At 40.3% G+C, this 15723-nt stretch overlaps 1 protein-coding gene across 4 annotated transcripts in view; it reads left to right on the top strand.

The window, feature by feature from the left end:
• LEPR (leptin receptor) overlaps positions 1-12333 on the top strand; it is a 60440-nt gene extending 48107 nt beyond the window's left edge. For 3 of the 4 annotated variants that reach the window (XM_054038568.1, XM_054038569.1, XM_054038570.1), the window contains 6 exons: positions 641-857; positions 2468-2650; positions 3598-3693; positions 4393-4495; positions 5479-5554; positions 11512-12333. In XM_054038568.1, the coding sequence (XP_053894543.1) occupies positions 641-857; positions 2468-2650; positions 3598-3693; positions 4393-4495; positions 5479-5554; positions 11512-12333 (1497 nt within the window). Of the gene's footprint in view, positions 1-640; positions 858-2467; positions 2651-3597; positions 3694-4392; positions 4496-5478; positions 5555-6528; positions 9237-11511 lie in introns of those variants that run through there. The other variant, XM_054038571.1, reaches the window with a different exon arrangement.
• Positions 12334-15723: the final 3390 nt, after the last annotated feature.

The following is a 15723-nucleotide window of genomic DNA, read 5'->3' as shown; positions in this document are numbered from 1 at the left end:
GGCCTTAAACTCTATGACTTGGAGTCTTTAAAAACAATGAATGCAAGTTATATTGAAAGATGTTAGTGTCCATTTACCAGATTCTCAGAAAAGGAGGCCCAAGGTCTGTGTGCAGAATTGTTCTAGCACCTGTAAACCATCCCCTGTACAATTGCTATGACTCTACATGCAAACTGTGTAATTGCACATGCAAATGATAAGTTAGGTGATTGACTGACTACCCTTATTTGCACATGTAGTCATGGTAACTGTGCCTGCAGCCTCGCATGCATTATTGCATCTGGTCTTGAGCCTCCTTTACAGAAAATACGTCCCCAATTTAGGATCATGGCAATTCCTTCTGGCTCTGCATCCTTTAAAGATAATAAGATAAAACAATGAGTTACCAGAGCAAATTGAAGGTTTGCATTTCCTCGATCACACTTGTCTTAGGAGCTATGGTAAGTAGAGATGTCAGGCATCAGTGATTATGGAAAAACTTTAGCCTGTTTAAATGGACAGCAATATTTTAGGTATAAGGAAAGTAGTCTCACTGAGGGGTATCATTTAGGGTCCTGCTCTCTCAGAACTAGAAGGCTGTTCTCTACTGCCCAGAGAAAATCAAACCCAGCCAACTAAAATATACTGATGTTTCCTGCAGCCATTGATGAAGAATTACTCATTATGCAGTGTGTGCGGATATATTGTAAAGCATCACACTTCAGAAAACATCACTTGGACGGAATATGTCACCAATGGCACTACCTATACATATCCATGGATGGAGGATGCAGACACCATTACAATTCTAGCTGTTAACTCAGTTGGAGCTTCCTCAATGAATTTTAATTTAACTCTGTCACAGCACATGAGCACAGGTAAGAATAACAGGTTAGTAATAACACTGATGCATTCAGAAGATGTTTAAAATTCGGAATGCCTACTTGCCTTTTGGCAGTTTTCTTTTAACAAAGAAATCTTTATTAACAAGGAAAATGTACATCTTATGATGACTTTCTCTGCTATTATAGGAATGAAAAGCTTGAAATGCCACATTTTTAACAACTGAAATTTCCCAATATTTTGTTTCGGCAACGCCAAAACATTCCCACTGCGGGAACGTTTTGGTGGTTCTGAAATGAAATATGCATCCCAGGACCCCTGGCTTCTCACCTCGGGGACTGCTTGGCTCCCTTGGCTGCCAACTGCCTAGCCAGCTGGGGATTCATTTCCCTGGCAGCCTGCTGTGTGAGTATGGGGGACCCAGAGAACTGGATAGCCTGGCAGCCTACCCTGTGGACTGCAGGGGAACTGGAGATCCCAGGAAATTGAGCAGCTTGACGTGCCCCAGCTTTCTGAGAACCCGCGGCAGATGAGCAGTGGGAGAACTAGGGAGCTAGGTGGGCTGGAAGGAAATCAGGCAGGCAGGCTCGCCGGCCGGCCTGCTTCTTCTGTCAAGACTTTTGGTGAAATCAACACATTCCTGTGGAACATTTTGATTTCCATTGACTCAGCATTTTCTGACAGCTCACTTACTCATTATTGACTTTACACTTCATAGGAGCGCCCTCTTTGTTGATTCACCCAGACTCTGCCTTGTTAGGCGGTAGCCTGTATTTAAATGTTGTGGGAAGCATTACTGCAACCTATAGGCAGAGCTGAAATTTTGTAAAATAGTAGTTAAAAGCATGTGCTTTTTATGGGTCAAAGTCTGGTTGATGGTGTGCATGAACATACCTCAGAAAGGCTGCAACTAGCAGCAGGAGCTCGCGATGGAAATTGGCCACCTACGTTCTTATCCCTGTTCCATAGAAGAGTGTAACAGCACTTGAGCCATAGATTTATTCTCTGTTTTGCTAGCTACATTTTGATGGGTTTTAGCTATTACGGTATGTCTTAACTAAGGGGTGAAGATTTGAAAGATCGAGGTAAGAACCAGGAATATTGCTCAAAACAGGAATATTGCTTAAGGAGAGAACTCGATGCAAAATGTGGTGGGAACACAACCCACAGATTTGATCCGTTTAACACCTGGAGCCAGATACTCTGGGCTTGTCTACACGGTGGGCTAATGTGCTCTACAGGGGTGTGATTTCTCAAGTGCACTAACAATTTTCACATTAATCGGTCCATGTAGATGCTGCTGGTGTGCTTTAATGTAGTGCTGTTTCAAACAGAACTACGTTAAAACACACTAGGGTACCTTCAGTGTGCACTGGCAGAATCCGAATGGACCAATTAATGTGCAACATGTTGGTGTGCTTTAGAAATCACACCTCTGTAGAGCGCATTACCCCACTGTGAAGACAAGTCCGGTGCTGGTGTAAAACAATGTCACTTCATTGACAAGTGTACATGCAAAAATAAACAACAGAGAACCTAAACCATTATAGTCTTTTTCTTTGGATCTGAGATGCAGCACGTGTATCCCAACTCTGATTTGGTATAGCTGATCTCATTTTAATCATTCTTTTTACTGTTTTATCAGTGAATATCGTGCAATCACTCAGTGCTTATCCAGTAAACAGCAGTTGTGTAATTCTGACCTGGACACTTGCACCTCAAATGTATGTGATAACGTCTTTTGTTATCGAATGGAAAAACCTTAATGAGGAAGAACAAATGAAATGGATACGAGTTGCTCCAAATATTAGCAAATACTATATTTATGGTGAGTTTGTACTTTAAAATAAACCCATGTGGTATTTTTTACGTGTATTACAGTGCGGTGAAAGGTTGTACTTTCTGGATACATGAATCCAGCCTCTTTGCTGTATCCTTCTCTTTTTTAATGAAAGAATAGTTTGAGTGTTAAAGATTGCTCTTGGCTGTACTGAATCTTACTTGTCAGTTGAGGGTCAACTATAGAGCTAATGAGCCGGGCTGATACAGAATTGCCGACTGGTCCTTATTGCTGTTAAAAACCCAGGCCCTGGTCCTATATCACCTTGTGTCACATGGGCATTGGTCCGCAAGGCCATGCGCACCTTAGTCGCTGCACGCAAAGGCACTACTAGTCGGTTCAGATCTGCGCAAATCTCCATATAGTATACTCACTCTGGGCCTGACCCTCCTTTCATTTGCACCTGCTTCATGCTGATATAACTGCCTTGATCTGAATGGAGTTGCTCCTGATTTACATCCATTTAAGGATCATCATTACCATATTGAACTTGGGAAAAAGTATGCTTCATCTTTGTTACATCCTGTACATGTGTGGGTTTGTATTTGGCTAGTGAGGAAGTGATAAAGAGGAAAGCTCAGTTATATATGTTATGCTAACACCAATATATGCTGAATGTATGTTAAATATAAATATTACATATATCTCCTATTTATCCAGATTTTACTATATGTGCTCTGTGGCTTTAATATTTATAACCTTTTCATCAAAAGCTAATAATTCCATCAGAATAAATTGCTAATATATCCAAAATAGATTGTTGGGTCTACATTTGAATCCAAAATTAAAAGTTTTAAACTAGAGGAAATAGTTCTTTTTTCCTGTTGGCTTGCCTTGAGCCTCTGTTGCATGAGATCAAAGCCTCTGTAGAGGCTAGTATTTTATAGTATTACTAAATTGGAATTTAAATCAAAAGCCTGATTTCTTCTTTCCAGATCATTTTATTCTTATTGAGAAGTACCAGTTTAGCCTGTACCCAATATCCCCTGAAGGAGTAGGCAACCCCAAAACGACTGATGAATTCATCAAAGGTGACCAATATGATCTTAATTATTTTTTATTAAGCAGCAGCTGGTTAGTAAAAGTTCCATTTGGATATGATATGGACTCTTGCTCATGTTTTTATGAGAAACATCAAGAAAACAGTGGTGAAAACACAGTGATTGAAGTATAACGGACCCTAGTCAAGTTGGTATAAATTGGCATAGCTTAGTTGAAGTCAGTGGAGTACCCCCACCAACTTCTCCTGGTACTGTCTGTACATTTAATTTAATACCATAATGCATTTCAAGATTTCACCCACATTTTCAAAAGGGACAGTGTTCTGTAGGGAAGGGACATATGTTGGGACAGTCCCAAGGGGTTTCTGAGGTCCTATATTCCCATGGTTCTTCTGTGTATGGGCTACTCCCTTTGCTTTGTTTGACTTGGTGATGATTCTGAGTAACGGGAACAATGGACAATCCCACAGAGACATGGGAGCCACTGAGTTTTTAGAGTAATTTCACCTCCTGTGTATTTGTCCACACGTCAGGAGTGACACAGTACAACTTACTTAAGGGCATGTATAACCTACTAATGTACAGTCGAATAATTTGTTTCCGATTTGTATGCATACTGATCATTATCTAAACGGTTCTATTTATAGATATTTTTAATTGCAATAAAGTTAGGACCGATGACTGGAAAAATATTGCAAATAGTGTGAAACAGATTCCTTTCGTTTTCAGATCGGAGTGAAAAATGGAATGATGCAGGCCTCTATGTGATTCTACCAATAGTTATTTCATCCTTCGTTTTGTTGCTTGGAACTTTGCTGATCTCGCAACAAAGGCATGTTGTTTATTTTCACATATGATTCCCTAAATGTGCTTATAAGAAGATACTGCAGCTTAAAAAGTGTGTGCCTATAGAAACACTCATACCTAGTTAGCTTTTGGCACCATTTATGTATTTGAGATGTACATTATCTGAAAGGCAGCATAGTCTAGTGTGATGGTTCTCAAACGTATTTGATTGCGCTCCCCTTCTTTGTGTCTGCAGTAGTTTATCCCCCCCGCACTAGACAAGTAGATATACCGATAAAAAAATAATCAACATGCAACTCTCACTACATATTAAAAACTATAAGGCATTGATTCAAACAGAGCCATTTAAGTATAGAGTAATGTCACCTTTAAGTGAGATCCTGCTTACTGGCATCACACCGTTGTTACTAGTGTGATGGGTGTGCCTGTTTTTTGAAGCAGAGCAATTCCATGAATTGCACGAATGAGCCAGTAACCCATTGTAATAAAAGCAAAAGCAAAACTGCGATCATGGTCGATGCTCACAATTAAATGTGCAGGCCGCATTGTAGCAAACAGATTAACGTACAGATGGCAACGACTTTGTATACATTTGCTAGGCAAGCTTAGCAGAAATCCGTCACAATGCAGAGCGCCATCAAGAGTCAAATGCGCAGCACTGTCTGCGGACTGATATGTCTGGAGGAATCAGCTTTGTTAGTTATTCATTGCTGTGGGTAAAATGAGCACAGCAAGCTTCCCCCTCACCCCAAAGCTCCTCATGCCTCCCCCCACAATAAAACCCCCAATTTGAGAACATCTGGTTTAGTGGATTGAACACAGCACTGGGAACTAGAAATTTCTGAATGCCTATGTTCAGTACCTTTGAAAATCAGGCCATTACCCTGTCTCTGCTTATGTCCTTGTGCTACCATGACCGTGAGCAGTTCTATATTTCTGTCTTGAGCGCGGCCATATATACAATGTGTATATTCAGTACTAAATCAATACTTTGTCTAAACATTTCAGAATGAAGAAACTGTTCTGGGAGGATATTCCAAACCCCAAGAACTGCTCCTGGGCACAAGGAGTTAATTTTCAAAAGGTATGGGGTTTCCATAGTGATACGTTTTTTTAATATGGTTTATGTGTTTCACACTCTTACATTCAGTTTAAAATGTTAAACTGTTAAGAATTATCCAAATAATCAAACACAAGATCTTGAAGCCACTGAGAATGGCAAAATGCAGTTTTCTTCAGCTGTAGAAAGCTGACAGTTGGATGTGGGCCAGAACCTCAGATCAAGATCTATTTTGAAATTCATGGGCAATCTTAGGGTATGCATTGTAAACCTGGGTCTGTGGACCCAGTGTTTCCAAGCCTGTACTTGAACATCCACACGGGATTGTAAACTTGGGCTTACAGTTGCTGGACCCAGGTCTCACAGCCATGTTAATGCCTTCACACTGCTTTATGCGGACCTTCTGTCTCTGGTCTGCGGCATGAGCTGCGTCCACACTGCAAAAAGATAGGGCTTGGTCTCGAGTCAGAGCAGGACTTAGGCTCTGATCCACTCCTCAAGCAGTGTGCCAGGACACAGGTCCTGTATGTTTGCTGACCTGAGTCAAACTGATTTTTGTGTAGATGGAAGTGGGGGCTAGGACTCAAAGTTGAGTCAAAGTCCAGGCTTAGTGTGAAGTAGAGCTAAATCCTGCCACCAGATGATTAGTTGTATGACACCCTTTGAAGTTGGGGGGTGGGGAGGGCACATGTGCATACCCAGGGCCAAATTCTTTGCTGGTGCAAACCAGATCAGCTACAGTTGTGCTGTGCCAATTTACAGACTTAAATGGACTTGCACCAGTTCAGACTAGCTGAGAATTTGTCCCTCAGTTCCAGAATTTGACACTTATTGTGTAATCATTGAGACAGTAACTTAAAAATTCAGGATTATTATTTCAAAAAGAAAATGCATCTAATGGACCCACGACTGTTTAGATTTTTTTCAGATATTTAATTTTCATTCCCAATGAAGTTTTCTTTTCTCATCTTTTATTTTATTTCATTTCATTTAAACAGAGAATGGACATTGTTTGAAGTCTAATCATGATCACTTCCTGCTGAACCATTGTGCCAGCTCCCAGACTTCATATACAGAATTGTTAGAAGATTTTTCTGTTTACATTCAGAAGACAGGAAACACAGATACAATACATGATGATTGATTTAAAGATAGTCCTGGAAATAGTTTTGTTCAATACTTAAGATGCCCATGCAAAATCAGGGACAATTGCCATATTGCAGCCTAGAGCAGGGTTTGCTACACATGTAGGCAAAAATCTTGCTTGAAATCACATTTTTAACCTTTGTTTAGTGACCTGTTTATTAAGGCTCTGACTTGCAAAGGGCTGAACACTTTCATCTCCTAGACTTCAATAAGAGTTGAGAATGCCCAGCACCTATGAGGATGGAGCCATAGAAGCAGAAATATCAGAATGGTCTGAGATTCAGCTAGTTAAGTGCAAGACTTGCCCAGTTATCAACTTAAAATATTTTTTTAACAGAGTTATTGGTTGTTTATTCAAGAACTAGCCTGATATTGATGCTGAACAGCTTTGGGAATTTCCACAGACTTCAGGCATGTTGAGGAGACCAAACCCAGCCTCTGGATGTGCACAGCACTCCCATTAAGGTCAATGGGAGCTGATCACATGCATCTGAGTGCAGAATTTAGTCCAAAGAATTTGCAGAAATAATTTAGAAATGTTCATTGTGCCTTAGTTTTCTCTGACAAAAACCATTGTCCATGTTATTTTGTGTAGACAGGTACTTCACTCACTATCATTTAAACACATAGCTATTCCCACAGCCACTTTAATAATAGTGTCTGACATTAGGGGTGTGTGTGTGTGTGTGTGTGTGTGTGTGTGTGTGTGTACACAAATCTGTTGTTACCCTTAGTATGGCCACTTCTGCTTAGTGTAATCTCCATTTAGCATCATTTCCTGTTTGTAGCTAACCTATTACTTATTATATTAAAGTCTTTTCTTTCTTTTTTGTTTAAAGTGTTGCTGTATTGTTAGAATGCAAAGAATATCATTTAATATTAAACAAAGTTCATTGAAATATATAATATAGAGTCTGGTCCAAAGCTCCCTGAAGTCAGTGAGACTCTTTCCATTAGATACATGGAGCGATGGACCAGCACCACAGTGCTGCTATACTGACAGCAATGGAGAAAATGCTTTACAGTTTTGAAAAGTATCAAATATGGCTGTAGGGCTTTGAACAAAGATTTGTGCATTGCTGGAGGAAGTGTGTGAGTTGCACAGAGACCTTTTTATTTACTTAATTAACTTAGCTATATATAGAAAAGGAAACTTATCACCACCGGCCCAATAACTCGCATGTTGGATCAGGGACTGTGGGCCTGATTCTCCTCTCACGCTGGTGTAAATCAGGAGTAAGTCCATTAAGATCAGTGAAGTTAGACTAATTTACAAACAGCCAAAGGAGAGTAAAGGATTTATACTCACATGACATTATTCCATATTCTTATGTCCTGTTGGGTTCCTAGCTAAGGAGAAAGAAGTTATGCATGTGAATATAAAGTGTATTGTGCTGAATGGGAAATTGAAGGGTCATGTGACCCTTTGACACCTTGTACTGCAATACAGTCTATATATTTAATGCATGCTTCCTTCGTACACTTTATTAATCTCAGTGAAAATTGGGTCACTTGGGTATGTCTACAATGCAATAAAAGACTCATGGAATGGCTGCAGCTGGCCCGGGTCAGCTCACTTGGGCTTGCAGGGCTTGGGCTGTGGGGCTAAAAATTGCAGTTTAGGCATTTGGGCAAAGGCTGGAGCCCGGGCTCTGAAACCTTGCAATGCAGGGGCGTCTCAGAGCCCAGGATCCAGCCTGAGCCTGACTGTCTACACTGCAACTTTTAGCCCTGCAGACCATGCCCTGTGAACCAGTCAATTCACCAGACTCGTTATTTTTATTGCAGTGTAGACGTAACCATACTGATGAGCACCGTTGTGCGTCTCTGATTCCATGTGCATCCGAGGCCAGGGTCTATACTCCTTTGAAAATAGAAGGAATTTATGCAGCTGGGGCTAGATTCTTCCCTTATTTATGTGAATGCAATTTCCAGTGGGAAAAACGAAGTGCAGAACTTGTACTATAACTCTCATTAGCTTTGAGACCCATTGCCTGAATAAAATTTCCACATATCAGCACTAGAAACCTCTAACGTCCTTATGTCTGAAGCCATGTGTAACTCTTATTTTCTTTTGATACGTCTGTCAGAATACAAGATTAACTAGATTCAATAATTGGTTACTAATGTGTGTATTTATCGCTTCCTGGCTCTCCGAGCTCTGGTCAAGTGAAAAAATTCTCTAAGTTATATCTGTTCTGTGATTGATTCTGCAAGGCTGTATTTATGGAGTATTAGTTTAACAAAATATTATCATTTTTAACCATTAATGCAGTACGGTATAGGATGAGTAAATCCTGCGTCTGTACTGCAATCTTGCAAAATGTACACATGTGCTTAATGTTAAGATCATGGGTGATCCCACTGATTTTCCAGTGAAATGACTCTTGTACTTAAGGATAAGGATGTGAATAAGTGTTTGCAGGATTGGGTCATAGGGTCTAATCCTGCAGACCTTACTTATCTAAAGCTCCAAATGATTTCCAAGGGAGATATGGCTGAGTAATGACTATGGCACTATCCCTGAAAAGATGTATGCACATGTTTAACTTTACATAGGGCTGGTCTACACTGGGGGCGGGGGGGGGGGGGGGGGGGATCGATCCAAGATACGCAACTTCAGCTACGTGAATAGCGTAGCTGAAGTTGGAGTATCTTGGATCGAATTACCTGGGGTCCACACGGCGCGGTATCGACGGACGCGGCTCCCCCGTCAACTGCGCTACCGCCGCTCGCTCTGGTGGAGTTCCGGAGTCGACGGTGAGCGCGTTCGGGGATCGATATATCGCGTCTTAATGAGACGCGATATATCGATCCCAGATAAATCGATTGCTACCCGCCGATACGGCGGGTAGTGAAGACGTACCCATAGTGTGAGTAGTCCCATTGACCTCAATGATTATTCCCAGTGAGTAAAGTTAAGCAGGACCTAAAGACTGCAGGATCATGAAGGGAGCATATTTTGTAGTCTCCTTGTGTCTGGCAAATGAGTATGAATTAAATTTTAGTCTGTGCCACTTGAGGCCATGAGTATTTCCTTTTGGTTTCATAGAATTATGTTAACTGCTATAAGATATTTTTGCACAAATCATATGACACACATGTTGAGAACATATTTTACAGCAATATTTACACATATTATTCTGTCATTATTTACATTATATTATTGTATTGCATCTTTCTCAGGAGATTGTATATTCATTGTATTTGTATATTCATCTAATATATTTTACTTGGTGACATGTTTGATTCAGCAGAAAGTGACATTTACTAATTGAAATCTATTTTAAAAAGTGGTATTTGATCATTTAATTTTTGATATTTGATAAAACGTGATAGGCAGTATTCTTAATGTGATCCTGTAGAACTCATATCCAGAGTTATGCTCATGCTTCAGGGCCTAAGTCAACCTCTAGTTATTGGTGGTCAGTAAGAAACATGTTTGCTGAGAGGTCCACAGCTGCCTACTGTGGGGTTTCTGCTCTGAAGTATCTTATACGGGCCACTGTTGATGAGAGAATACTGGTCTAGATGGACCATTGGTCTGATTCATTACAACAGTTCCTACATTCCTACCTGGATTCATAGGTGATCTGTCTTAGGGAAGGATACATTTCAGCCAGGGACGTTCAATATGAATTAAAGACATTTCTTGGTATATGCATTGTAGCAACTGTCTGCAGCTCATTTCAGTAATCAGTTTGCTAATTTTAAATGTCATATTTACAGTACTTTTGAAGTCCATGGGAGTTCTGAGCATGCAAGCAATGCAGAAGCTATCCCAAATCAGCATTTAGGCTACAATTCAGCAAGGTACCAAAGCAAGTGTTGACATTTAAATATGTGAGTAGTTTAAAAACATGCTTAAATACCTTGCTAAATCAGGGCCTTAAATGCTATGGTGATGGCTATTCTAGGTTAAACAAACACCCACTAGCCTAAGATAGATAAAATAGTACCATACCTTCTTATAATGTACACCGGTCTAAGCATTATGAAATATTCCTCGTTACTTTGGAAGGTTTCCTGCTGTGATATAATATCTGTATGGTTTATTAACATAAATACAATCTGTTGTTTTTAACTAATTGTTTTTTATTTGTCTTAATTAAACTCATCAGTGGGTATACACTTTAAAGTGAACTTTTCTTAGTAGTAAATAGGAAAGCCAGTTTCCTATTATCAATTTATACTGCGGTATATTTGAAATGTTTATATATATTTCCCATCCTTTATGATGTAGGATAGGACGCATTGCCCTAAAACAAGTGTGTGGGTGGGTGGGTGTGAATTTCAAACATGCAGTCCTTACTTACAGGTGAAGAGCCTAAAAAAATTATTGGATGGTAGGATTTGACTCTAGATAGTACAGTATAATCATAACAGGCAGAGTCATTTCAGTTGTTTGTAAATTATTTTGATTCATTTCTAATATGCCAAATTGGTCATGCAATTGAAATAAAATGCCAAAAAATCCTGTAGCATATAAGGCTTTATCCTGCAAAGCACTAAAGTACTAGCTTAATTTTAAGGACATGAATAGTGCCATTGAAATTAATGGAGTTTGTTGCATTAAGCCAGAATGCTCAGCACCTTTCAGGATCAACCCTTTCCTGCATACATAAGACACAGGCATGTGCTTGCTTTCTTTATCCCCAATTCCCCCCTTCGATACCCTGCCACATAGCAGACTTAGGTTTTGTTTGTTTTTCATCAATGTACTTTTTATATTAAAATATGCTAGTTTTCATCTGTGGCTCTTAAGTACAGTAACTTCATATTGAAATAAAGCTATTCAATGATAGATGAGCATTAAAATATATCTTTTCTTCTAGCCTGAAACTTTTGAGCATCTTTTTATCAAGCATCCTGAAGCAATCTCATTTGGGCCTCTTCTTCTGGAGCCAGAAATAGTTTTGGAAGACATCAATGTTGCTAAAGCATTGCAAAGTGAAGACAAGCAAGATTTATTAGCAGTTGATTCAATGTTCACAACGATTCAAGACTCTGAGCATGACTCGGCTTGTTCTAGCAGCCATCTCAGTAACAGCCTTTCTGAGAGTTCCCATGATGACAAAGTCAGTGAAGGAATTACGAGACAGTCCAATATTAAGTACGCTACAATTATCAGTAACTTGAAATCAAGTGGGCTTTATGAAGAGCAAAAGAATCTAAGTGGTTCATTTAATGGATGCTTCGTAGGTGAAGATTCCTTAGTTACAGATCCTTTCTCTAGATCATGGGAGGTGGGAAATCAGGCATTTCTAATATTACCTGATCAACATCCGAGCCAAGCTAGCAAAACGATATCCCTTTCTGTTGTTTCTTCTGAGGGCTTTTCAGAACCTTCAGACCATGATGACACTTTCAGTGATGGAGACAGTCCTGAGAGGAGCCTTTATTACTTAGGGCTAACATCAATTAAAAAAAATGAAAATGATATTTTTTTAACAGAAAATTCTAGAGTGATGTGTCATCTTCACACAAATGGTTTATTCAAAGATATGGGGTTTCTTCAGGATATTTCTTCCGATTTAAATCCCTTTATCAAAAATAGCCTTAAATATGAAAACTCTGTTAAAACCTTTGTACCATACATGCCACAATTTCAGGCCACCACCATTAAAGTACAAGAGACAACAGAGACCAAAACTTAAGTCATCACAGCATAGTCCCATATTTCTACCTGATTGCTACTGTTAGTATTTTTTTTAGAAGGGTCAATATCTTCCCCACCTACCCCACAGGAAACTCTCAAGAATAGTGAACATGTAATGCCCACATTTTGAAGTTGGATGCCTGCTCCTACATTTGACTGACATAAATCAGCACGTTGGCTCCACAGAATTCCACGTATTGGCCTAATTTAAAAACCTCAGATTAGGGCTTTCAGTTCCTCGTTTCGTTGTTTCAAGTATTTGGTACTTAATTAGCTATTTGTGGTGCCTACTCTACATGTTTCTTAGGCCAGGTCTACACTAACCCCCTAATTTGAACTAAGGTACGCAACTTCAGCTACGTGAATAACGTAGCTGAATTTCGAAATACCTTAGTTTGAACTTACCTCGGTCCACACGGGGCAGGCAGGCTCCCCCGTCGACTCCGCGGTACTCCTCTCGTCTAGCTGGAGTACCGCAATCGACGGCGAGCACTTCCAGGTTCGACTTATCTCGTCCAGACAAGACGCGATAAGTCGAACCCAGAAGTTCGATCGCTCGCCGCCGAACTACCGGGTAAGTGTAGACCTACCCTCAGACTATGTCCTGTTGCAGACACTCAAATGAGAAAATTGGTCTTGAAAGGTCTTATGACAAGGATTCCAAAGGTGGCATTTTATTTAAACTTATCTTTGTTAGGCCAGATCCTAGTCTAAGGCCTTTCTTGGTACAGGCTTTTGGCAGCTTTATAGCAGTCCTGGACCACTGGTGATTCCATCAAATGTGCATGGCTACCAAGCCCCTCCCCTTCTGGGAGAGGGGAGCCCATTGCAACTGAGGAACTGGGTGATGGCACTGAAGAAGTAGTGCCTGCCCAACACCACACCCCAGCAGACAGCAGTCCCAGCACACAGTGCCAAAGGACCCATCTGGCAATGGAACCACAACTCTCAGTAGAGGTAAGGATGCAGCCAGAGGCCAAACACTCTAAAAAAGCTCTTTGAGAAGGCAGTGTTTTCTCTTCCCCAACTTCCACCTGCTGCAGCAGCGAAGGGTTCAGGGTTATTGCAGGCCTAGGGCTGGAGTTAGCCCATGCTTCCCCAGCTGGAGGGGGAAGATGAAAGCCGCCTGCACATAGGGAGCATGGCCTGCCTGATCTCTCCCCATTGCACGAGCAGCTCTATAGTGCCTAAATGCAAAGGTGGAAAAAGTCCTCTTGAGGACAGGTCTGCACAGCAATGGTCTGTCCAAAGCAGAAGCCACTTGTTCAGCTAACTGGTGCAGCCAGGCTTTCATAGTGGGGAGGAGCGCACATGCGTGTGCTGTAATGGCCTGAGGCGTCTTGCTGGAAAATGTTTTCGGCACCTACGCAGACCCCCAGAGCAGCCAAGCAAAAAAAAAAAAAGGGGGGGGGGGAGAAGGGGAGCGGAGAATCAGTCACCTAAAACAAACAAAAGGTGGAGCAGCAGCTGTACAATGCCCCCAGGCAGTTAGCCGCTTGTGCAACTGCCCTGCTTGGTCGCCTCTAGAACTGGCCCTGTGTGTACGCACACCTGTTTGTACAGCGTTCACCACTTAGGAGTGCAGCACCCATCTCATTTATATATGTGCATATAGTATAAGGAGAGCTCATCTTCATCTCAGGCTGATGTGATGAGAGCGCCCTCTCTAGTTTAAATACTTTTATGTATAAAACAATGCTCCTATAGAAACCAATGCATCCATTAGCTAAACTCATTTGTGCCGGGTAGTGTCATACACAAAGCCCCAACATATTTATGATGGGTAACAGTGAGTATACACTGTTCGTTCAGGTGGGATCTACATTAAATTAAATATGTAAAAAAGAAGACCGAGCTTGTAGCAATGATTACTTAAAAAAAAAGTACTTGGCATCCTTCAAGTAAATCCTTGAAAGTGAGATGTTTATCAATATAGGGGGAGGGTTAGGCCTAGCTTCCCTTACACTGTCTCTTTTAAATAAAAATGAAGGCATCTACTACTGGGAGTGGATAGTTACAGGAAAATTATATCTCTCAATCAAGGGAAAGTGGGTTAAGTAGTACAACAGTGTATAAAGCATCTCCAAAAATAAGAGAATGTATCAGTAGCTAGAGATATACATTTAGTGCAGTAAGATAACAGGAGTCAGACTTCTTGTGGAAGGCTTTATAGCCTCCCAATTTTGGGGGTTTTTGCCTAGGCAAAATATGCACCCGGAAATAAAATGGGCACATTTTTGGAGGCCCCTTTTGAAAGTGAAGCTTTAGTAGTGAAGGTACCACAATAAAGTACCATTTTTTTCAGTCCCATTTCATGAGAGCACATTATAGAAAAGCAATGTTAAGAAGCTAGTGTGGCCAAATGGCAAACTGGTAATGATTGGGAGCCAAAGGGTCTTTCCTATATTTTTAATCCTATTGGGATTAAGATTCTCTGTGTGAGCTCAGGCAAGTCACTTTACCTCTTTATGTCTCAGTGAACCCAGCTGAAAAACTGGGTAAGAAGTAGGGTCTCTGAGGAAACCAGATGTTGCGTCTCACCTAAATTTTCTATGATAAATTACAAAACAAAATAAAAATCCAAACCTATTGTTAAACCAAATATGTATTTTCTACTCTATAATGACTAATTATTTTTATATTGAGAATTTTTCAATTAATTATTTTGAAGAACTTCTAAGCAGTAGTCAGATATGTAATGGTATTGAGTTTAGATATTATTCCAAAATTTAATCTACCCAAAAGCAACATAAGTGATTTAAAAACAACAACAACAACAAAAACTTTGAGCTGTGTAGAAGAACTTTATTTAACCAGGAACAATAGGAAATGCTATAGAATAAAAGGGCTCTGAGCAAATTTTTTACGTTTTCAAAGGTAACTACTGATTTTGGGGGTTTCTATTTCTAGATGCCTGACATGACACTTTAAAGAGTTCTGATGTTCGCAGGTTGGGGTGCTTTGTGCTTTCTGAAAATCAAGTATCTCAGATTGAGCACCCAAAATCACTAGTCACTTGAGAATTTAGGCAATCAAAGACCTGTTGCAAAGACCACTGAAGTCAATGGAAAGACTGCTATTGATTGCAGTGGGATTTTGGTCTGGCTCATTGACATGCCATAAGGATTGAATCTTCTATGTGGTGTTAGACACTGGAATTTAAAGATAACATTAGTAAAATAAATTAAAAGCTCTTACTAACATCCATGTAAATATATCAATCGCCAGCTGCCCAGTTAGACAACACATGAAGAATGAAATTCATCCCTTCCTGCACAAATATCTCACCACATGGAATTTGTGTGGAGAATTTTCCAAGAGGGATGGCATTCCATCACTTGAGTGGCAAGCAAACTTAGGTATTGTAATGCAGCCCTTCTAACTGCTA

The sequence above is a fragment of the Malaclemys terrapin genome, chromosome 8 (genome assembly GCF_027887155.1).
Source record: "Malaclemys terrapin pileata isolate rMalTer1 chromosome 8, rMalTer1.hap1, whole genome shotgun sequence".
Taxonomy (NCBI): Eukaryota; Metazoa; Chordata; order Testudines; family Emydidae; genus Malaclemys; species Malaclemys terrapin.
Note: the sequence above shows the minus strand (reverse complement) of the source record. Positions and strands in the feature narration are given on the sequence as shown.